Source organism: Triturus cristatus, chromosome 10 (assembly GCF_964204655.1).
Source record: "Triturus cristatus chromosome 10, aTriCri1.1, whole genome shotgun sequence".
NCBI lineage: Eukaryota > Metazoa > Chordata > Amphibia > Caudata > Salamandridae > Triturus > Triturus cristatus.
In genome coordinates this window covers 535,003,440-535,027,530 of record NC_140593.1, presented here as the reverse complement: position 1 = coordinate 535,027,530, position 24,091 = coordinate 535,003,440, and the positions used below count along the sequence as shown (strand labels likewise).

Genomic DNA, 24,091 nt, shown 5'->3' with positions numbered 1-24,091 from the left:
GCAAATACCACTCACGGATCAGCCAATGACAAACAAATTCCACAAGACACACGATTATGGATAGATTAATATTGAAAAGTGCCACATAAAACTACTAAACAAGTACAAAAATATTGCTCTCAACCGCAACACACATCATGGAGCCTCACATGCACAGGGACATACCATTTGAAGTTGCCGTCATGGTCAATGCTTGTTTACGATATTTACTGGCAACCCACAAATAAGTAAGCTTCAAAATCCAATAACGTGGGAATGCAAACAGGAGAACTGTTACTTAATATGATTTATTTTCTAGATTACGTTTGCTTTTAGGAAAATACATTTGCTGGCCTTGGTCCCATTCAGGTTGTAAGAAGTAAAGAATTACTAAGTGGCTTTACAAATGCAGAAGTAGAAACATGAACACATGAAAAATGGCCAACTATCAACAACGACACTTGCAACAAATAGTAATATTTGAAATAATATTAAAATCACAAACCACAAGTTTAAACTGATGACAAATGTAACTTTTTACCACACAAAATACTGCGCAAAACAAATGAGGTATCCAGTTTTATAGATATGTGAATATTACTTAAGAGTTTTGATACTTTAAGCGTTATGAAGAAAACTGCAAACAGACCTCTGATGTCCACATCATATCTAGTATATCCTTAGGCTTTCAAGAGAGCATCATATTAAGTACATCATGAATGAGACATGCAGTAACAGATAATAACTATGTTGTTTCAAAAATGCAAGAAAATGGTGTGCACCACATCTGCACAGTCCTACTAGCTGTCTGGGCTCAAGTAAGACTTTATTCTACACAAACACATTTTACAACAACCATTGGCAAAACCAATATGCATGGCTTGCATTTTCATTCCCAACTAAAACCTTTAAAAACGTCTGTAGCAGTGAAACAAAACATAAATGTATTCCATATATGACGTATTTATAAGAAAAATAATTAAAAGTGTGATGATTCAGTGTACTTTGAGAAGTAAAATAGTCCCTCGTTGCCTGGTAACACAACTACTCCTTAGGAGGAAGAGTGATACACCTAACTGCATTAGGTGAGATAGTAGAACTCCTCTAAGCGCAACTCCTTAAAGCCGAAGCAAAGTTCATTCTATAAATAATTTTAGTAAAATGGAAACAAAAGTAATTTGACAGCTGTGCTGATAGCCAGACATAAAAACAATGTCTACTAAACACACCGAGTTCATAAGTTTTTCCCATAAGTGCAAATTAAAATGTGCTTCCTTTAAAGTGAACACGTCTGACAACATTTTAACCAGCATTCTTTTTAGAGAAAGCCTGAAAAAAAGGACTTGATGCAACATTTTATACTCATCACATTCGCCAACAGGATACTAACTGCCAACAACTTTTCTTGAAAGGACGTGTTATGTTTGGAGAAAAGACCTGCACATATTTATTTCCGCTCAGTCACCAACAACCCTTTTTACAGCGAAGTATAAAGGACTCCAAATAGTTTTCTTTGTTAAGTTGCAAGGATTTGCTGTGTAGCACATTGATACATCAGCAACCTCCTATAATACCTATTTAAATGCATTTTCTGTTTCGAAATGGTTTCACTAAACCAAAGCAAAAAAAAAAAACAAGCATTGGCATAGCCAATATTTCTCGCCTTTGGGACCTTATAAGTGTTTAGCCATGCAACAGTTGCATAAGTAAATACTTATAAGGTCCCAAAAGCGAGACCTATTGGCTATGCCGTGCGGCCGCGAAAGTGATCGCCATCAAGCATCGCGGTAAAAGCGGCACGCGCGCCCGCGCACATGCACTGTAGCTCCAGGCTGGCCTGGTGGCACTTTTTGGAGCCCTCTCAATAAGTCTTACCAGACCAGCGCATGCGCTGGGTCAGGCGAGACCTAAAAACTGTGGCAGGAAAAAAGTGCTACTAGAGTGGACTGATGCAGTTCCCTCAAAGTCCCTTCGTCATAGTTTCTATTATGTGAGGAAGTCCTTCTTTGCACCAGGAAGCCTCACTGTGAACTAGCTAGAACTTTCTCTAGAACAAAAACCCAGCTCTTGGCGACCTTCATTACCGTGCCAATCACGAGCAATTATTTGGAATAAAATATAGCACCAATTAAAGTACCACCTGAAACCTCAGAGTTAGAAACCTGATGGCAGTGCTACACACTGAGTGACTATAGCCAGAGCACTACCTGTTGCGTCAGAGTTACTGAAATGGTACTGGAATATACAACTGCAACTAGTGTGCAATGCGTGCAATAAAACATTCTCTTTAACTCGTATTAGCTGCCCAAAAATCTTTTTTCATAATATCTAAAAAAAAACTGCTGCTAGATAACAATAGGCATGGCAACCTCAGATCCTCTTTGTGGCTTGCTCTGGATCACTAAGGAGACACATCCATTGAATACATTTTGACTTGCTGTTGAACGGTTCAATTGCTAGCCTTGTCGATACAATTACATATTCAGTTTTAGCGGTACTGATAATAATCACATAAAATGAGTCACTTCTTTTATGTCACAAGCACCATCTATAGCTCACAATTGAGTCGCCAACAACCTCACTTTCTGAAATACCAAGTGACTTCTCTCCTTCCTCATGACCAACTTGTAAAGCAAAGCCACGAACACCCTTTCCAACGCAGGGGCTAAAGTTATTGGGAAACGGGAAAGTGTCAAAGTTCTTGTATTTTAGCAATCTTTTCAAAGGTCAGTGGAAAACTGTAATTAATTATCTTACTTTTTAGGTGTGACTCGGCACCGCAGCTGTCTGCAAGACCTTTTGTTACCAATGTAGTGTGAAGTGGTAAAGAGTGGTGTAAACTGGAGTGGTGCAGAGTAGACGGAAGTGGTGCAGAGCGGAGTATGCATGGTATGGCAGCGCATTGTCATTATAGACATCACACTTTCAATTGAAATGCCCATTACATTTCTACAGACATACAGCTTTACTAATAAAGATATACAGTTCTCAAACAAAAATGTGTGGAAGTTGCATCACCTAGTGTAGCGATTTGTTTTGATCATATTAAAGTATATGTTTTCCAACACAATTCAGAAATAACCAAAAATGCGCTTCATTTCTGTTCCTAATTCTGATATATTCAGAAATACACAGTTCATTTAAATGTTGTTGTGTGCTAGATAAAAACCTTCTTTCCTACCTCCAATATTCAGCAAGATTGTGACATAAATCCTCTCACATTGAAGTCAGAGAAAGAAAAGTAAACAAGCGTCCTCAGGAAGACAGCGCCTGACATGTGACCTCGGTTGCTAGATGCACACCAAATGTGACAAGAGATCAAGACATCCACTACTTCGACAACAAAGTGGACCGTATTTTATCAGAAGGCTCTACTTTGAGGCACGGCTTGAATACATGGACTATGGGTTCTTACTCACCACAAACTCTCCAGCAACGATCCACCGTGTGAAGGCACAATCACTTTAAAAAGTTCAGGCTCGCAACATCTTTTATATGTATGACACTTCATAATGCAGCAAGCACAAAAAGGTAACAGCACGTTTCTAAACGTTTTCCCTCACACAAGGCAACCAGGGAGACGGGACGCACCTCTCCAGGCGAACCAACACCTCTAAAGGACTGAAGCAAGGGTGCGCCCTAGCCCCTACTTTGTTTAATCTTTTCCTGGCAGACCTACCAGGGGAATTGGACAGCACCAAATCGCATGCCCCACGGTTGGGGGACATCACGCTGTCCAACCTCCTCTATGCCGATGACCTGGTTCTAATAAGTCGAACTCCAATTGGCCTTCAGCAACTTCTAAACACTACCAGCACATTTTCACAGCGTAATGGATTAAAAATCAACCTAAAGAAAACAAAAACTATGGCTGTGAATTATAAGAAGGCCAGGAAAAACTGCTGGAACCTGGACGGATATTACCTGGACCATGCAGCGTGCTACAAATACCTGGGAGTCCTAGTAGACAGCAGAGGCTCGTCCAAACTGCAATTGGAGATGTTACAACGAAAAGGCATCATGAGCTGTCTCGCGATGATCCCCCTGAAGAAAATATTGCCAGACTATACGCTTGACCCGCTTCTACAAGTATTGAGAGCTCGCCGTCAACCGATGCCAACATACGGGAGCGAATCAACTCTCGGAAAAGATGCTCTTACCCTCGACAGAGTGATCAGCAAAACTTACAGATCCATCTTTCGGCTACCCAATTATGTATCTCCTGCGCAAATCCGTTTGGAGTTCAAAAACAGACAGTGGAAAGAAGGGGCAGCTTCATAAAATGCTGGCATAAGATTAGAAATGCAGAGCAAGGCACTTTAAACGCCCACCTTTGGATTGAGCTGCAGCGACGAGAACGATCATACGCAAGGAAGTATCTGATGGAATCGTTAGAAGTATTCGAACTATCTGACCTCTGGAACACCCCAGTAGATCACAATATTTTTTAAAAACTAGTAACAAAGGTTACAAAAATAACATCGCTACTAGAGGACAAGGAAACTCTAGCAAAAGGGCACACGGATGGACAGTCCTAAACGACTATAAAACATTAAAGCCTCAAGCATATATGGACCACGGATTCAAACAGATGACCAAAGAGAAATTTTTAAAACTGCGACTCGGTATACTACCAATTCTCCCTCACCTGGCTCCATGGAAAAGGAATCAGGAAGACAAAACTTGTCGTCTCTGCAGTACAGGACCTGAAGATCTAATCCACATAATATGTATCTGCCCAATCTTAATGGACAAAAGGAGATCCTTATTACGCGCAATATGGAAACAAAAGGGTATTAGAACCTGTAGACACGCAGTCAAAGTATGTTTCAACCCGCAGGAGACCCAATTAAACTGCAGACTTACAAAATACTTTGACGTAGTGGCGGAGAGAATTAAGGAGACACAAAACGAGGAACCTGAGTAACAGACAGACAGTGCCTCTGAGCATAAACTTATGGGCCATAGCTCTAACGAACAATAATAAAAATATAAACTATTAACATGAACTTCATAACTTTAACTCCTGGCAATTAATTTTTACTTTTGATATGTATCTCTTTTAAAGCTGTGTATCTTAAATTGTAAGTTTTAATTAACTGTGCAATAAATTTAATTCTAATTCTAATTACTCACCACAAACTCTCCAGCAACGATCCACCGTGTGAAGGCACAATCACTTTAAAAAGTTCAGGCTTGCTACATCTTTTATATGTATGACACTTCATAATGCAGCAAGCACAAAAAGGTAACAGCACGTTTCTATATGTCTTCCCTCACACAAGGCAACCAGGAAGAGAACTGTCATCAGATATTGTTTTCTAGTAAGATTTAATTAGATGCCTAGGAAGTCAAATTTAATGAGAAAGGGGCCTGCCCCTCATAATATGCATCACGGTGGGTTTTGTGTCCTTTCCCCGCTCTATACCTTTTCTACCACTGCATCTAAAGTGTGTTTAGGGTTTTATGTGAGGAGTACAGAGCAGGTCGTGTAGGGATAACACCCCCACACACACACACAAAGTGAAGAAATCCTACCTCTGAGCAGAGGGTCGCTAATCCGACAGCAGGGCGGGGACTTAGGCGAGCATAATTATTGGCAATAAATGTAACAAACTTTCAGTTTCACTGACTGAAAATTAATTTCGAATTTTTCAGGAACAAGAAAACAAAACAAAACCGAAGTTGCATTGAATGCTCACAACAAATTATGTACAAAGGAAATAATTTTTGTAAAGTGCTCCAAAATATCCATTTCAAAATCACTTTCATCAGTCTACCAACAACATACACTGGTTCAGATGAGGAAAGAAACAAAAACGCCACCCTTCGGAAGTATCTTCAATGGATTAAAAAATTGTATGCGATAAAATGACAGCAAATCAAGATTTTTTTTTTGCAAATCTTCCCGCTATATCAGACCTGATATAGCAAACAAGAGTGACTCAACTAGGGATGGGCGGAATTTGCATAGTCACGCTACCCAAAGCTCCGCGAAACGGTAAAAAATCTCCACGAGAACGCAGAGTTCCACAAACATGTGGAATTGCTTCTTCTGCTCGTTTGCGATGCTTTTTCCTGTTGGCGAACGCTGTTTGCATGCTCGGGGGAAATATCTTGAGAACACACATTTTGAAACTAGCAAAAAATTCTGCGAAGCCGTGGATCGCAGGATTTTTGGAAGTAGAAACCGGTTGTCAATGAAGGGATCTATCACTCGCCCCTAGGAAATAACTAAGTTTTCAGATCCTTCCTAAAGCAGGTCAGAGAACTAACCTGTCTAAGGTTCTGAGGCAGGTCATTCCATAGACGTGCAGCGGCCACGCTAAACGCTCTGCCCCCATCTTAGATTTTTTTTAATTTGGTGGTTGTGATCAGATTTGTACTCGAGGAACGAAGATGCCTCCCAGGAGTATACCAGGTGAACATCTTCTGCAAGGGGGTTGGACCCAGGTCATGTACTGCTTTGTGTATAATGTAGAGAGATTTGAAACAAATTCTCTCCTTAATAGGCAGCCAGTGTAGGTCTCTCAGAGCCAATGTCGTGGGAGACCTACGCTGTCTATTTAGTACCAGCTTAGCTGCTGTAGACTGGACTCTCTGCAAACCCTGCAAGATATATTGCGGTGCTCCCAAATACAGGGAATTGCAGTAGTCCAGTCTGCTCAGAATTATGCTCCTTACTACAAGTGAGCGAGTATCATCTGGTAGTAGCGGAAGAACCTTCCGAAGCATACGTAGTAAAGAGAAACAGACACTAGCAGTTTTGTTGGCCTGTGATTCCATTTGGAGATTATCGTCCATCATAACCCCCAAATTACACACCGTTTTAACAGGGATCATGGCTTCATCCTCAGGGGTGAGCCTAAACTCCGCCAGTAGGGGGTCGAGATATTCTAGTAGCAGAGCAGTACACCACCTCTGTTTCCCCCCGTTAAACTGCAGGGAATTTTTCCTGAGCCAACTAGCGGTTTGGTGCATACACTTCTGGAAAGTATCCATGGATATCGCTTGTTTCCCCTCAAGGGAAAACACCAGTTGGGCGTCATCCGCATAGTTGACCAGGTCAATTCCATACGATTTAATGATGGGGAAAAGAGGGCGTAAATAGATGTTGAAAAGAACAGGGCTGATCGCCGAGCCCAGTGGCACCCCGTGGTGTACTCGAGACTTATCGGAGGTGAATGGTTTTAGAGATACAGCCTGTTGTCTTCCCAACAGATAAGATTGTAACCACTGCAAGGCCAATCCTTTAATTCCTATGCCTTTCAATCTTTCCACTAATACTGCATGGCTCACCGTGTCAAATCCGGCTGACATATCCAGTAGTACTAGGACAGATGAATTCCCATGGTCAGCACGCATTCTTAGATTATCCATTACGGTTGCCAAAGCAGTCTCAGTGCCGTGTCCTGGGCGAAAGCCAAATTGGTCCCTATCCAGCAGGGAGTTGTCCTCCAGGTAGCCTGATGGAATTTTGTTAACTTCCTTTTCTAAAATTTTGATCGGGTATGGCAGGAGAGAGATTGGTCTAAAATTTGCTGGTATTGTAGGGTCCAAAGATGTTTTTTTGAGCAAGGGAGTCACCACTGCCTGTTTCCATGCCTCTGGTACCTCTCCTTCCTCCAGAGACTGGCAACAGATCTGCCATAGCCAAGGAAGGATTTCTTGCCCAATTATTTTCCAGATTTTATGTGGAAGGGGATCAAAAGGAGATCCTGAAGACACGCCAGATGATTAAGAGTTCTCTGAAAGGACTTGAAAATATTCCAGGGAAAAGTCTACCTGGGGTCCGACATCTGGCTTCCATGTGGAGTCATTCTGATCACTAGTAACAGTGGGGTGCAGATCGCCAACAATTTTAGTTATTCGCTCTTCAAAGTAAATGGCAATCTCATTGCAGAGTTTCTGAGATGCGACCACCCTACTACTTATGCAGGCTGGGCTAGAAAGGTCTCTAAACACATTAAAAAGTGCTTTTGTGCTGTTTGGTGCCTGCAGAATAGAATTGGCATAGAAATCTGCTTTGGCCTTGGAAATTGACTCCTTATACTGGGCCTGTATTAATTTCAATTCTTTCTTTGCTGGCTCTAAATATGCCCTCCTCCATTTCCTCTCGGCCTTTTTACAAGTTACTCGTAGTTGTTTCAATTCATCGTTGTACCAGGGAGCAGATTTTTTTTCCCTATTTTTAAGTTGTTTTACTGGAGCTATTAAATCAAGGGTTCCGGTTATATAATCACAATAGGTTTGATAATTTTCACCTACGGAGGCAGAGGAAGCGAAAAGATTCTGTTTCGGGAAGGTCGGTATGTCCTGTTTTTCACTAACTTGGACCATTCTCTTCCCTTTCGATACATCGGCTGATTGTTGTTATCCTCTAAGCTAGATATCGGGATGCAGAAATGAATTAGAGCGTGGTCAGTCCAATTCTGAGGCAGTATGTCAACCACTTCAGTCTCTGCCTGGTTTGCAAACAAGAGGTCTAAAATATGCCCTCCTGAGTGAGTTGGCTGTGATACCAGTTGATGTAATTTGAGATTTTCACATAAATGTCCAAGATCTCTCAGGTGATTATCTAAATTGCCATTATCCCATAAGTTAAAATCTCTTAGTAAAATCATTCTAGAATGAGTTACACTTAAATCAGTGATTTTATTAAATAATGTTTGAAATTGTGTTAGATCCTGGAGGTCTATAACAGACCACTCCCGTAAGTAGTCTGCCCTTAGTCTCCTGAAGTGAGAACCCCAGCATCTCCATACCTATGACATCATCTACCTGTAGAGGTGCAAAGTTCAATTTTTCCTTAAAAATCACCCCGACCCACCCTCCTCTTCCAGCAGCCCTCGGTTTATGAAATATTTTATATCCATCAGGGCACGCAAAGCCCATTTGTACCGAGGAAACCGTGCTGGTCCAAGTCTCTGTAAGAAAGAGGGCATCCAGATCCATGTCCTCTAACATGTTGGATATCTCTTGATAATGCTTTATAAGGGATCTACAGTTGATCAGCCCGCAGTTTAAAGTGTTCCTAGCATAGCTTGTGAAAACAGCAGGAAAGTGATAATCCCCCCCCAGCATCCCTCTTACCCAAGGGAAGTAGCTCTTCCTGCTCCGACTACGACGAGCAGCATAGCTGGCGCTGAGCGCATCCGGGGAGCGGACGGGCGCAGACGGGCTTGCCTCTGGCGTGCCGCATGCTTGCATTGCCTGTTCTAAATAGGCAGGCGAGTGCTAATGCCCGCAACACTAGAGCGCGAACTCGGAAGTGCACCAAACCCCAGATTCCTACAGCCACAATGGCGGAAGAGGAGCGCGGTGATTATGAATTCCCGCTAAAGCAGCGGGGTATGAAAGAGCAAATTTTATGTGCGGGTTAGCGAGGTAGATGCAATTTGTTTTAAAAAGCTAAAAACATTAGTGGAACAAGCGTGGCAGTTTTAACGAAGTGACAACACGACAGCACCAAACATCACAAGAAATAAAAAGACAATTGTTGGCGATATACCAAAGTGTAGTGCACCTTCAGAGGTTAGTGCTTAGTGGTTACCTTCAATCTGGGTCAGTAGAAATGTTAAGTGTTGTACTCTAATTGCCCCCCCAGTGTGCTTGGAATTATAGAAGAGCAGACTGAAGTCCCAGCAGAGATAGCTGAACCTAAACCCTCCCCTTTTTTTTTTCCTTCTTGTATGGTGTGGTAGAAAGGAGTCGCCCTGAAACAAAGGAGACCCGTAATCTACCTGTGGACTCACCTATGTCTTGTGTTAGAATGACTTGGTGCAGTCATGATTGGTGACGATGGGTGAGTTGGTGCACTACAGATCCGCAATAGTATATGAACGGCTTTTTGAGAGGAGGTTAATCAATAATGTATCAGATAGTGGATAAATTAAAGAGTGCTTTAAAGGAAACAGACGATCCCTTAAGACGTGACTCGAAGGCAACAGCTCATCTGGGGATTACTGCAACAAGTGCACTCAATTCTTTATACACTACCCTCTACATGTTGTGCTGGCACATACGGAGCACAGGCATGCTGAGAAGTCCCTCAGACCAGCTGCCACACAAAGAGGACTCACACTTGCAAGATAGGTTGTTCAATGGAGGGTGACATTTCAATGGGGGTGAAGCATTAAGATAAGGGAAAATCTGAGTATAAAGGACATGATGGGCGAGTTAGGTGTTCCCAAAGCTGTCACCGGATGGAATGGTGAGGGCCTCGGACCAGAAGGGCCGCAAGATCATGCAGAACGCGGTCACTTATATAGTTGGAGGCGTGAGCATTTTCAATGGGGCAATGGCAGATCTGGCCTATACAGCAAAGAACCAAGTGCTTTTATTGAATAGCTTAAATTTGTATTATTGGAGACACTTGCGGGAACCAAAGGAAGTGTACCTGACTAACTGTGTAGTGTGAAGTGGGAGTCCCTGAGGCAATCACAGCAGACAAATCACCTTCTTAAAGCTAGATACTACATTGAGAATACTAAAACACCATACCCATTCCACGCTGTTCCCCACATTATTCACCTTACCCATGCAGCTACCTATTATTGTACCCCACCCATTCTCATCATTTCCCAGCAATCTCAAACAGCACCATACTGATCTAGGCTGCTGCCTTGTGGGCCTCTTTCATGATTTTTAACATCTCTTAACCCCCACCCCAACCACCTAACTTATGTACAACTTCCACTCTTAATCCATCCTGTAATTTTTTTCTTTGTCTCCCTGTCCTCAAAGAAGACTTGGGTATCCAGATCTCCCAAGAAGACGCAACATATCCCCCTTTTTTTGTGGAATTGGTTTCTGCATGGGCATTCCAATCTCAGCAGCCCAAATAACACTGGTCAATATACATCACATAAATTGATTTGCGTTACATTGCTCAAATGGTCGGGAACTGCACTTTAAGCAGCACTTCATTACTGATCTATACGTTTCCTATGGCACTGGCCCTTTGGGGGAGATATTGGGTGCATTTTCCTGCTGTTTGAAGCATAACTTTAAAAATATGTAGTTACCAAAACAATGCTACAATAAAACAAGTGAACAAGTAGCAGGCAAAAAAAATAACAACAAAAAACACAAGATACTCATCGACCCCACCATGAACAATTCTATATACTAGCGTAAAAATAGAAATTACTAACAAAACCTTCTCCACTTATAACAAAATGCTTTCAAAATAAAGCACCTAGCACTTAGACTTCACCTCCACTTGCCAATCAAGTAGGTAGGTTCTTGGGTGTGGGGTGTTGTGGCTGTAATGGAGCAGTACACGGGGGCAGGGCCCCTTCTGTGCAGACCTGTGCATATCTTCAGGTCACTTAAAGAATGATGCCAGACATGGACCAGCAGGTGGTCCGAACTGCCAGTGGACCTTTAATTGCAGGCAGAGGGCAGTAGGATGAGCCAGAGAAGTCAGGAACCTCACTATACGCAAATTTGTCCACTAAATTGTTTTGCTCTCGGCTGGGCACAGAAGCAGATTTCTTAAAATCATGACTGTATGGGTGACCACCTCCCCCAAGACAACAAGATCCACCTGGCCTAGAACGCGACTCCAAGGGCCACAACACCTGAGAGAGAATCGCATTGTGGATCACTCACATTGCTTGCCCCACATACTATTTAAATTTCTATCCCAGTTTTCCCCTGAACTTTACTAAGGATACTAGAAGGCATCCCCCTTTTACAAGCTAAAAAGACTAAATATTCCAAGCCTCATCCCAAACCTCAATTTACTACTACGTTCTCCCAAATAACACTTTCTACACTCTTCCCTCCTCCATCCTTTATCCTATTCAATCCAACTAACAGACTCACATGTACACTCCAATTATCAACGAAAAATGTACTCTCCCACCTGCTATGGAGAGTCAGATTTTATCAGGGCGAGATATTTTTAGGACCTACTGGCTCGTTCTATCGAGCTGACAAAGAATATGTGTTCTGTCCACTCACAAAGTGAATGAGCAGTGAAGATTCCCTTTAAATCTTGTTTTTATCTTGACACGTGCACTGAGTTTGGAGACAGAGGTCAAATCAGTTTATGTCTGCATACAATTACCTTTCGAGTTAGAGAAAGAAAGAGGAGAGGATTTTGTAAGGTGAACTGTCTGAAATTCTTCCTGTACAAAGAGTGTGGAATGAAAGGCTGTATGTAGGATGTCAGGCCTTTTTGTTTCTTACAACATTCAAATATCTAATAAGTGAACTACGTATGAAAGCACATTTCTGTAACTCTCTGATGAAAAACAAGATCTTGATAGGAAGAAAACAAATCAGAATACTTAACTTGGTGATGTGCAAATGATAATCATTTTTGTTGAAAACCAATGTCCAATGCTTACTGTTTATACACTATATAGTTTTATTAGGAAAACTGCATGAAGGTGCAAAAGTTTGCTGTCATTTCTCTAGAAAATATGCTGTCTGTAAAAGACAGCGCACAACTACAACATGCTTTAGTAATATATTTGTCAAAAATGAGTTTTTACACACGAACTGAGAAACATTCTTGCCCCCGCCCTGATGGCAATGCTGTTAGTGAACTAAGAAGCAAGTCAGGGGTCATGTGAAACCTAAATGTGCCCTAGATTTTTAAAATATATGGCGCAAACATTTATGGCTATATTTAAGAGTAACGTAATGTAGTACAGCAAGTCATCTGCTGCACTACATTCCAGGGAAAGGGCAGGAATGTGCTGTATTTATTACAATACGGTACAGTCCTTTTCTTCCACCATTGCTCGCACGCAATGGGCATCCTAGCGCCAATGAAGGCACCGTGGTGCAAGGGTGCCTGCGTTGCATGCAGAATTGTTTTTGAGCAGGAAAGCACACCTTCCTGCACAAGACAATTTCCTGAGGCATATTCCTCTATGCTGCAGGACACATGGAAGGAGGAAGTGAAGAGGAGGAATGAAGATATTTCTCCTAGTTATGCCTCACCTGGGAAGGAGCAGGTTTAAGGTTTAGTTTATTGCACAGTTAATAAAAACTCACAACACTTAATAGCATAATATCATTGCTAAAAGTTTGGATTTAAAACGAACAAAATAAAATGAAATATCAACTTATTTGAAATCTTTAAAAGGTTTTAAGAGTCATAGTTTGAGTCTATTAGTGTCCCGTTTTTTCTTTGAGTCTGCCCGCGACTATATCAAAAAATGTTGTTGTTCTGCAGTTAGTTGAGTTTCCGTGGGGTTAAAACAGAGCAACACGGCCTGTCTGCAGCTGGTTATCCTCCTCTGATTCCAAAGGGTCCGGAACAGGGAACGCCTTATGTCCAAAAGGTTTTTACAAATAGAGATAATGTGTATTAGATCCTCCTTGCCGGAAAGGCATAGTCTGCAAAGATTTGTTGTTTTATCCCTCTTCCAGGGTGCTAAATGTGGCATTATGGGTATATTACCTAAGCGGAGGTTAAGGAACTTGTTTTTTGTTTTGTGTGTGAGACCCGTTGTTAGGTACTGTTGTGGTTTGAGAGTTATCTAGTCTTTCAAAACTCCCCATCCATGCTCTCTCTTGGCTAAAGTTGCCTTATCCTCTTTTAACGAGATCGCCTTGGTGACTTTTGTTACCACTCTTTTAAAGGTACCGGCGTCAGTTGGAGACTCCCACAGTTCTGTTAGACCCAAGATGACCAGTGATTCCATTAAGTAGGTCCTTGCTGGGGATTTGTCTCGTTTTATCAGTTCAGTCCAGAGATGTGCATTTAGTGTTCCTGGGAAGGAGCAGCATTTTGGTTCATTCCCAGGTCTACCAGCAATAGTAAATCTAGGTATGCGTCAAAAACCATGGGAGGTGCCTGGGAACAACTATGCAACGCCCATGGAACATCTTTCCAGGGCAGAGTAATGCAACTTCTGATTTATCAAGCTACTCACGGCCATGCAAAGTGGCCTTGCGTGGCTTGAAAATTCACATTTTAGGTTTTGCGTAACACATGCACCACATTGCGTGGTGCAGACGCATTGCAAATCTTTGATAAATATGCCCCTTAGTCTATTAAATCAAACGAAACCATTTTTTTGTACAGCAGAAATGCTGAACTCACATATTTGAAGGTGCTCTTGTGATAATTTAAAACAAAGCGGCTCTGTAAAATAAAATATGTGCCTAGACTCACACAATTTGAGGCAAGTTTAAGATACTGTTAAACCGGACAGACGACATTTAAAACACATGTGGATAGTTTCATATCACTGGCTGGTCTTCTTTCACTTGAATACAGGATATGAAAACTGATCCCTTATGATAAAAAGACTTTTTACGTTTTTGTGTGCTTGTCTTGCAAAGACAATCGCAAAGTTCCCAGAGAGGGAAAAAAAAAAAAAAAAAAAAAAAAAAGAGTAGAAATTTCGAGCTCAGCTGATACGCAAGGCCCTCAAAATATCTGCATGAACATATACTTAAATTAAAGCTTTAACATTAGGTTTGCTCACGGGTTATTCTGTAAAGAACTCGTGTAATTTGTAGTAATTAAAATCGTAAAAGAGGTCACTTAATTTTTCCATACACAGTTTCGCTTGGGTTTCCAGACAAAATTACAGAAAACCAATTAAATAAAGTATTTAGCAGCCAATACTAGATAGCAGTCTAACATTTCCGATAGTTATATCGATTTTCCTATACAATGGAGTGCAAACGTGTACCGCTAATGTTCGATGGTTAACTGTGGTAAATCCTCGCATTCATGTCCAGTCCTGCCTGAAAACAACGTGCCCTACCAGTAATAAGCACCAGAGTGAACATTCACAAGTCTGAGAAGCGAAAAGAACAGCACCGCCGGCAGGTGAAAGAGGGAGTGTATATCCTGTTGCGCCTCCCCACTGTCAGAGACGTGTCACGAGCAAGGGCCTGGATGACAGGTTTAAGGGTGAGGTCTGTCCTGACACACAGTACTCTGCTCCTAACTGTGACTGGGTAAGTCGCTTCATCGCCATGTGCCCTGGTAGGTTACTTAAAAATTATGGTTATCCAAAAGAAAAAAAACAACAACAAAAAAAACTTTACACATCTTCTAAAAATATCAACAGTGCAAATGGTCTGAACCCTATCTGCAGATCCTTTTATACGATGTAAACGACTGCATGCGGGGAAAAAACAAGTTTAATCGAAAGCTTTCGATGTTTAACTTTATAGAATGAGCTCGTTGGCTGGATTCTAAAATAGCCCATCAACAGCGAAGATTTATGGAGAACGCACAAAAACGGTAATTTAAATAGCACAACAGACACATGCTACGCCCTCACCAGGAAGGCCTATGGGTGACAGCTCGTAACCGGGAACTAAATACTGATCCGTGTGTAATGTGAACAACTAACTGCTTGCAAGTTCATCAGTGAATCGAAGCAAACTTCTTAAAAGCGTCCTCGGAGAAATTTCGCAAACTAGGAGTGGCTTTTAAACAGCCTACTGCGGATTAAACAATTTAGAATCCTACACCGCAGGCATGCATCGGAGAAACGGAAAGCAATCCCTGAACCGTGCTGCTAATGAGCTGAAATATCACGTTGAGATTATGTGGGCGGTGCAAACTGTTTTTAGACCCATCAGACACGCAGAGTGCAATTGTTTACTCATTGAGGTGCACTATGAGGCTCCCTCACCTCAAAGTGTGTACATTGTGAGACCACCTCCTCGCGATGCACTGTGGGCCTTTCATTCCCCATTAAAGCACACTCTTAGGCTCTCTTACCTCAACGTGTGCATATTGTGAGTTGATCACCTCCTTGAGATGCACCGTAGGGCGTTCATTCGTCTTTGAGGCGACCTCTAAAGCTTTCTTACCTCGAAATGTATACATTGTGAGGAACTCATCTCCTTGAGACTCGCTGTGAAGCTTTTATTTCTCACTGAGTCGCTTCCTGCGGTTCTTACCTCAAAACGTATACCCCTTTTGTGATCGGCGTCAGCAGGAAATGCTGTTGTAGTTACCAGTATGGTTCGGCCACTGTCGACCAGTCCTAAGTAAGGTGAGATGAAGTTTTTGGACGCTGTGTTTTTGAGAAGGTGATGGCTTTCCCTGTGCAGATGTGGGTTGACTTGGACCAGGAGGGCAAGTATATGTATACAGTCATTACTTTATGCTTCCGGCCCCTGAGTTGGTCAAATGACCTTGCCAGAGCAGCGGTCTAGTGACAGCCAAGCAGGGGACAGACTGTTCACCCGGTTCTAGTGCCTATCAAAAGTACTTAAAATGGCACTATCTTCGCATGCAAATTATCATGTTTCTTTCTATAGTCTGGCACACTCACATTGCATGTGATCTCAAAAAGCAACATATACATCTCCTGCAGCGGACCTTTAGTTAAAACTGGATTGCTGCTGCTCCTCTTTCAAATGGTCCTCTCCTTCCCATCCAACCTTGGAAAGCCTCCTCCCGTATCCGAGGACAACCTTTTTAAGTCAGAGGTCCATTTGCATTAATATCTATTAATGCATTTCTCTAAATTGCACCAAAGTCATTACAAAGATCATAAACTCTCATTTTCCAAGAGTCATACACATGCGATCTAACAATACCCAATATCCTCTAACTCATCTATTAATCCTACCAACCATCTAAATGAACTCACCCCCACTCCCCCAATAAATGACAACACCAAACTCCTAATAATTAGATCTACCACAAAGAAACTAGAATTAATGCATGGAAAGGTTTGCTTAAGTTGACAAGACCTATCCCAATAACTAAAAACACTGGACTAACCATTAACCCTGAGTTCTGGAACAGCATGCTGCCCAGTTTAAATCACTTAATATGGGGTAGCAACCTCCAGATGAAGGAAATTACAAACTGTGCGGCTCCATCAATAATAGTATGAAAAAATGGACACGAGTTTCGCAATGCCCTTTCCGATGGGCCTAAAGATTCCTGCATGAACATGTTTGGGCATAGAGTGATGCTTTTTGAGCCACATGCAAAGCAGTGATAGGCAACTAGGCAGGTGTTCCATTCTCTACACAGTCAAAAGAGAACAGAACCAGAGCTCAGTGAAAAGTGAGGATTTGCTGGTTTAATTCATACATTATGACAGGAGTGGCAACCACTGGTGGAGAAAGGAGGGGCATGGATTCTCATAATGTCAGTCAAGGCAGCTTTGGGAGTGTGGGGGGCATTAGTTAACGAAAAATTCTCATGATCATCCACATTTGCCCCCTCACTTCCAAAAGTAACTCACACAAAGATACCTGGTGTTATCTAAAGGGCCCATGGAGGATTGTAAAAACAAGTTCTTCTGGTCCCAAAAAAAAAGACAAGCGCTGCAAGCGTCAACAATCTGGAAGAGATACACGCATACAAACACACTTTTTACCAGTATATGAGGACTGACTGCTCTTTGGTTATGCACTTTAACACCCCATCAGGGGTACCAAGCACTATATAAAGGCAAACCTTTTTCCCTTTTCTATCCCTCCGCTATCCTTCTGAATCCAAATAATTGACTAACCTATCCACCACTCAAATTACTTTCATATTTCACTATACTAATTCAACACTAATCCTTTATGGGTTCCGGAGTAGCGTGCTACTCACCAAAAAAGCGCTTCAACGCCTCGTTAGGGGTAGTTAGTGCTATATAAATGCAATACAATACATATGAAGCAGGGATAGGAGTTTACAGGCGGAAGTTACCCAAAGCCGTAACAGGTAACTACAGATTTACCCATCATCTCTGCTAACGTGAAATAATTAGGCAAAAAAAGAAATCAAGGATGGAAGCTACAAGAGTGGATTAGTGCTATTAGCATTGCTTTTGTAAATCACCCACCCAAAGTTGCCATCGATTCATATCACTAAGATAAAGGAGGACTGACAGCACTTAAAGTCACTGCAAATTTGATGACAAGGCAGTTGAGAACGACCTAGCCCATATGCTTGCCAAAACAAAGTACCTGGGCCAGTTCAGTAGCTTTTACAGGATTTCAGTTCTACTGCACGATATACTTTCCTCATCTTCAGATGCCTCTGCATTTGCTAACATCACATACAGATGTGCATACCATCACCACCCTTTAAGCAGGGTTTTAGGTGGGATTGAAAAATGCGGAAGGTGGGCCTCTAAAAGAGTTGTAGCCTATTCGGTGTAACTAGGAATCCTTTCCAAGAGGTACGGTCATACAATTGAATGTTTGGCTTAAAACAAACTAAAATCTGTGAGTTTTCTAATATTGCATCTAGATATAATCACAAAGAAACGAGTATGCACATAAAACAAAAATATATAGCCCTTGTCAATGCCAATTAGCAGTATCAGCTAAATGAGTATCAATAAATATAATTCAAAATATTTGAATTCTGGAAATATGGAGGCTGTAATTTGAACATTACAAAGTGTGTAGAAAGGGTAGTAATCTTCAGGGTGTCTCAATCATTCCTGTTCTTCCCTCGACACTTTCCTTGTCAATATTTTGACCGCTGTGTGCATTCGATTAACATTTTTGCATAGAATCACAATTACAACTGGCACATGTAAAGGCCTTTATTACCTACTCACACGCACTATAAGAAACTAACACTGCCTTGAGCCTTAACTACAAAGCTCTCAGTCTTGGCCTGTTATATGAACCCACCAAGAGGTGACAATTCACAGGGCGCATTATACTTGAGTAATGTGCTACATGAAAGAAAAGGAAAAAAAAAAAAAAGAAGAAGAAATCCAACATCCTGGAAAAATCAAATAATTTAGGGAATGCAAGATTAAGTAAAGCAAGTCAAATTTTTAACAAGAACTACATTTCTGACATGGGTTTTTACAGTCATTGTTCAGATATCGTACAGTCATTGTTCAGATATCGTACGGTGTTTTTGCCTGCAACATTGAAGAAGGCTCTAGAGAGATTAATTTCAGTTTTTAAATTACTGATGAGTCTGAGACCTGGAAGGACCCAACCCACTTAAAGCCCTGACTTTAGGGCAAAGAACCAAGCCGTAAAGTGAATGTGAAAATAATACTCCTGTCATGCACAAACTAGATAAGCCTTGCGGTTCACAACAGCCGCCAAATTCACCACACAACAGTGAGAATGAAGTGAATACACAAGTAGCAAAAACCAAGATCAAAGACCCTGTCCTCCTAAAAGCACCAATCTGAAATAATCTCTCCCACTATATCAGTCCTTTAGAGGATCCGAAGCCACTCTCCCCCACACTTAACGGGACATTTTCTTGTATGCCTCTAGTGTTTCATGTAAACGTACTGACACTTCCAATTAGATAATGGTAAAATAAAACAAGTCTTTGTTTGATATTTGACGTAGATGTATCCTTTTCACCCCTTCTGTTATTAAAAATTCAGGTAATACATGTACACACCAATTTACAAAAAAACACTGTTCTCTCTGGGTGAACTGGCACAAAAAACGTGCACTAACTCCGTCAGTGTCTCTTGATAAATTGAAAGTTAACAGTGACTATAAGACTATTCATGTTAAATGACGCAACCCTCCTTTACATAGAATACATCAAAACGTCCATGTGCCAATCTATTGTCAAAACCCAAGAAGGCCTTTCAATAATTATATAAGAATCAGGAAACCATGAGTTTCAAGTTGGTAATGCTGGCTCAAGACAGTTTTCAAAACCACTGTTTACAAATTCAGCACTGCCACCCATACAGAATAAAATACGACGCTTTGCTGCATACTGTGAAATGAATTTCACTACGCCATCTTGAAAGTAAGATCTATCAAGTTCAAAGTGCATAACAGGTGTCACGTCTGAAAGCTATGCCAACGAATTTGAAACAGATCTCTCATAGCATGTAGTAGTATGTACATAAGAGCCGAGATAAGCAAGCCACTACTCCACTTTCAAGAGGTAAACAAACAAGTCCGAGAAAACTCCAGCCCCACATCCGCGAGGTCATCCGTTATATTCCGGGGGCATCCCTTGCACAGGAGTTTGAAGTCTATGCGCTCTTTGCCGGTTTGACCGAAACACCAAGCAAGTGCACCAGAAAAGCAACACATTTGAGACATGACTCAAAACAAGGGTCAACCACTGTAGAGAAATAAAGTTAACACATTTGGGAGGGAGGAGTCCATCGACAAGGTTAGAGGCCCCTGCAAGGAAATTAACAAGAGAATCCGCCTACGAAAAGAAAATAAACCCAAAAGGAAGGGTTTCCAGAAGAAAACCAATGCCCAAGTAAAGAGGCAAAACTAGACAAGAAACGGAAACCCAAATTAAAAGAAAAGTTAGTAAAGGAGAAACAGAAAGAATATGACCGCAAAACTGAAAGGAAAACAGGTTGTGTGGGAAAAGGAAAGTTAGAAAAACTGGGAACTGAAGAGAGGAGTGTAAACACAACCCAGTCAAGTTCTTGGAGGCTCTGACAGAAGAAGTAAAATTAAGTCTCTCTGATGAACGTATGGGGCAGTGTAATACGAGAAAACGTGTATAAATGACACCTCCACCACTCCTAAGAGGCACCCAGAGGCGTGAACCAGACTGTCCTCTCTCGCGCTTTCTGAGAGCAGGCACCACCAATTGCGGTGAGCAAAGACATGACCTCCTGCTACTTTTTCTCCCACCATTGAGCACTTACTTCCTGCGGGTCCTCTGCACGGGGGGCGCGCCATCTTTGCGGGGCCTGCCCCGGGGTCTTTTGTCTGACACGGCTGCGACAGGGGGCGGGGAGGGGGGTCCACGCTCCAGGCTGCTGGGATCAGCCTCCGAGGACATCCTGTGCAGGGGGGAAGCAGCAGCATCTACCCGCGGCCCGGCACCGCCGCTCACTGCCGGGGGGCATGGAGGGGCTTCTCGCGGGGTCCCCCGGGGGCGCCCGTCGTCCCCGGCCTGTCACTCTCAGTCCAAGGCTTTCTCTTTAAACACTGTCGCAATGGCTCCTGCCGGGCAAGTCCGTGCGACACATACACACTACCCCCCCAAAAAAATTGCACGGTCACACTGCGCACGCGCACCCTCAGCTCACGACACCACCCGGCGACCGCGCTGTGGGTACGTCATGCAGTCCGGGCGGGGAGAGGGAGGGCGAGCAGGAGGGACTCGCGAAAAACCCGGAACACGAAGTCCTACAGATCCGGACGGGGGCCACTTGTCAGTGGAAGACCAATTACAGGAGGCAGAGAGTCTGAGAGGTAGAAAGAGGACAAGGAAGGAAAGGTGCGTGTGTAAACAGAGTGCGCGTGGGAGGTGGGGGCTGGACCCGCCTGGGGGAGGGGGTTCGACGTTCCATACAAGCAGGTGTAACAGTTAGCAACTTGCAATAACTGAATTGTGTGCTAGAACCTAAAGTGTGCATAGAGTCATTGGGTATCCTGCTATATGTTACTTGCTCACACCTTACATACAAAGAGGCACGTTGAAAATATACATATTAGGTACTTCTCCGACCAGGCAAAACATGATTTATTCGTTTCTGTATTAAACTATCGCAGGGAACTACAGCTGTTCATAGTGTCATCATGTTAAACGCGTATACCATTTTTTTCCCATCAATTGAACCTACTTCACGTGAAAACAACAAATATGCACAGATATTCTTGCACGTTATTTTTGCGGAAAATACAATTTCGGGTAAAGAACTTATTTTATACATACGTTGAAATGTTTCGGTGTAATAAAATAAGCCTTTTTTATGAGAGTGGGCTGGGGTTTCTAGTAGAGGATAGGGGGATGTCTAGAGGGAATTCAGCTAGCTCCCTGTTGACTCATCATCTCCCCAGTGGAAGGAGGAGATGGGTAACGAGGAGGGCGTGAAAGAAAGCCAACTGGTACTAGACAAGAGACTCGATTCGCAATCATGAACGCCTGTGACAGTTAACATTTTGGCCATCTTGAAACGGTAAGTTTACGCTGCAGTTTTAATTAAACTGTGTGACAGATTACCCCAAAGTAAAACTAATAGTAATGCCTTAGCAAAGGATGTGTCGATGTTTACATATTACTTGGACGATACACTAATAAACAGTGCTCATTTGTATGTCAAATTGTTGTGGTCGCGCTCAACCTTTCAGTTCAATTAAAGGTATTGTGACTTCGTATACTGTTTTTCAAAACAAACTGTAAGTACTGCAATTCCTATCTGGCAGGCTCGTTGCTTTCATAGTAGATTGCACTCCTTTCCAGATCCATGCCCGCCTCTGTCATACCTGGGACTGCAGCTGCTTCCCCTTGGCTGAACCACCCCTTGTGTAGGGGGCGAGGCAGTGGGCGGAGAAAGCCACTGCTTCCCCGGAGCTGGTGACATCGGGTTCCCTCTGGCAGGCCACGTTAGCCCTTGCTTGGTGACAGGCCGCAGGGAGGGGCGAGGTCTGGAGGCGGTTTGAAGCGCCTGTCTTCTGTAGTTATATAACAGCCCCAGGCAGCGCTGCTCTCTTCCCTTCCCCCATCTTCACTTCGGACCAAAGACACCCAGGGGGAGGAAGGAGGGGCGCAGTACGCCCACAAAGCCTGCAGTGAAGCACCCTCCCTGCCTCTTCACCTCACAGCCAGCCATATCCTGCTTCATACGCCACTTGTAGTGCTCGAGTGTCTGTAAAACAAGACCATTTTTAGTATACAGTGGAGGAAGTGTACTATAACTCAAGCCAATTCCTACAAAAAGCAAACGCGTTTCTAGTCATTATAAAATAAAGTATCTTTGTCATTGTTTTAATACCGCCGACAAAGGGATATTTGATCTTCCAGCTTGATTTCGTGGCACCTAAGGTTTCTTAAAATATGGTACTAACTTTTTATGGCATATATAGAGCGAATACAGCTTGGAACCCTATATAAATCTACATATTCTACAAAAAAGTGGCACTGTTTGGCTGAAAAGAGCAGACACCTGCAGAATCGACCAGGCATGGTATTCAATTTATGGTATTCAATTTAATGTACGGTTATGTAACCAACGCGGTCACCTTTTCAGACTCCCCTTCACGAACAAAGAGAGCTAAGTTACCAACATTTAATTTTACTTGGTTCTTTCGTCGTAAAAACAATTTTCATTGTATGTATTGCAAATGGCGATCCATCTTTTCTTAAGAGTTGTGAGTGTGACAATTGCGCACGGCTCATATATATATATATTGCATTTAATTTTTTTTTTTCTGGAACAAATGTATAACATATTAATGCAGTACTAAGAGCGGTACACATTGCGATCTTTTTTTTTATTACTTTTGAATGAAAAACGAAAACAAAAAGAGGGTGGATTTCCGTGACTGCATGTTTTGTTTAAATCTTATTTTTATATTCGTAAATAGAATTATTTTTCACATTCCCACCTGTTTCTGCCAAGTTTCACTCCCGGGGCCATTGATATTTGACTGCAGCTTTGAAAACTAGGTTAGGGCGAGGTGCGCCCCGGATGAAATTGAGCCACACCCATGTCACGGTAGACATCTGTGCGGTAGTTGACGACCTGTCTACTGAATGTCAACTTGTATTATAATGGAGACAAGGACCCAGTGAACGTTGTTATTGTTCGTGTTGTCTGCCTGATGTGACAGGATAGAGATGTTCCAGAATGGTTTGTCGCCCTCGCGGGCATTGATCTAGAGTTATATTGCAATTGCTAATTTCATTTTTAGTTTGATGCTTTTTCTTGAAGGTATTTGTAACGAGACGGAGAGGCAGCCAGTCACTACTTCCTGTCTTGTAAGAATCCGGTGCGGTAGTGTCGACAGCTGCTGTCAGGTTGCACGTTACTTCCTGCATGGGCAGCAAACCTATCCAGATCATAAGGGGCGCTTTTTGCTTTAGTAAGGCAGGCGATACTATCCACTTTTTTGGTTCCATGTGCCCGTGCCTCGGTCTTGCCGTCTTTATTTTACTCAATGAATAGCTTTTGTAGCAGGCAACCAGCCAGTATCTTAAGACACGACCGCATTTTTGTTGTATATCAGTTATTTTGGAAGAAAGACTTATTTAGCGAGTAAAGTTCTGTCAGACAGCTACTTTCTATGTATTACCTGGAAATCCAAAATATGGTGAAAATTAATATTTCTATATTTCTTTTGTACATGTTTCGTCAACTGGGAATATCCCTCGACTTCTTCAGGGCTGTCCGTGTGTGTGTGTACATTCCAGTAATCACTCCGCCAGTTATAATTCCGGCCGAGCTGGCCAATGTTAAACGTC

The 24,091-nt window shown here is 42.3% G+C and overlaps 1 protein-coding gene across 9 annotated transcripts in view; it reads right to left on the bottom strand.

Moving 5' to 3' along the window:
* Nucleotides 1-20,943, bottom strand: part of KMT2C (lysine methyltransferase 2C) — a 1,736,691-nt gene extending 1,715,748 nt beyond the window's left edge. For 6 of the 9 annotated variants that reach the window (XM_085632004.1, XM_085632008.1, XM_085632005.1 and 3 more), the window contains exon 1: nucleotides 20,547-20,936. In XM_085632004.1, the coding sequence (XP_085488130.1) occupies nucleotides 20,547-20,683 (137 nt within the window). In that variant the 5' untranslated portion in view covers nucleotides 20,684-20,936. Of the gene's footprint in view, nucleotides 1-20,546 lie in introns of all 9 variants that reach the window. The other 3 variants (XM_085632007.1, XM_085632012.1, XM_085632009.1) reach the window with 2 other exon arrangements.
* Between the last annotated feature and the right edge of the window lie 3,148 nt (nucleotides 20,944-24,091).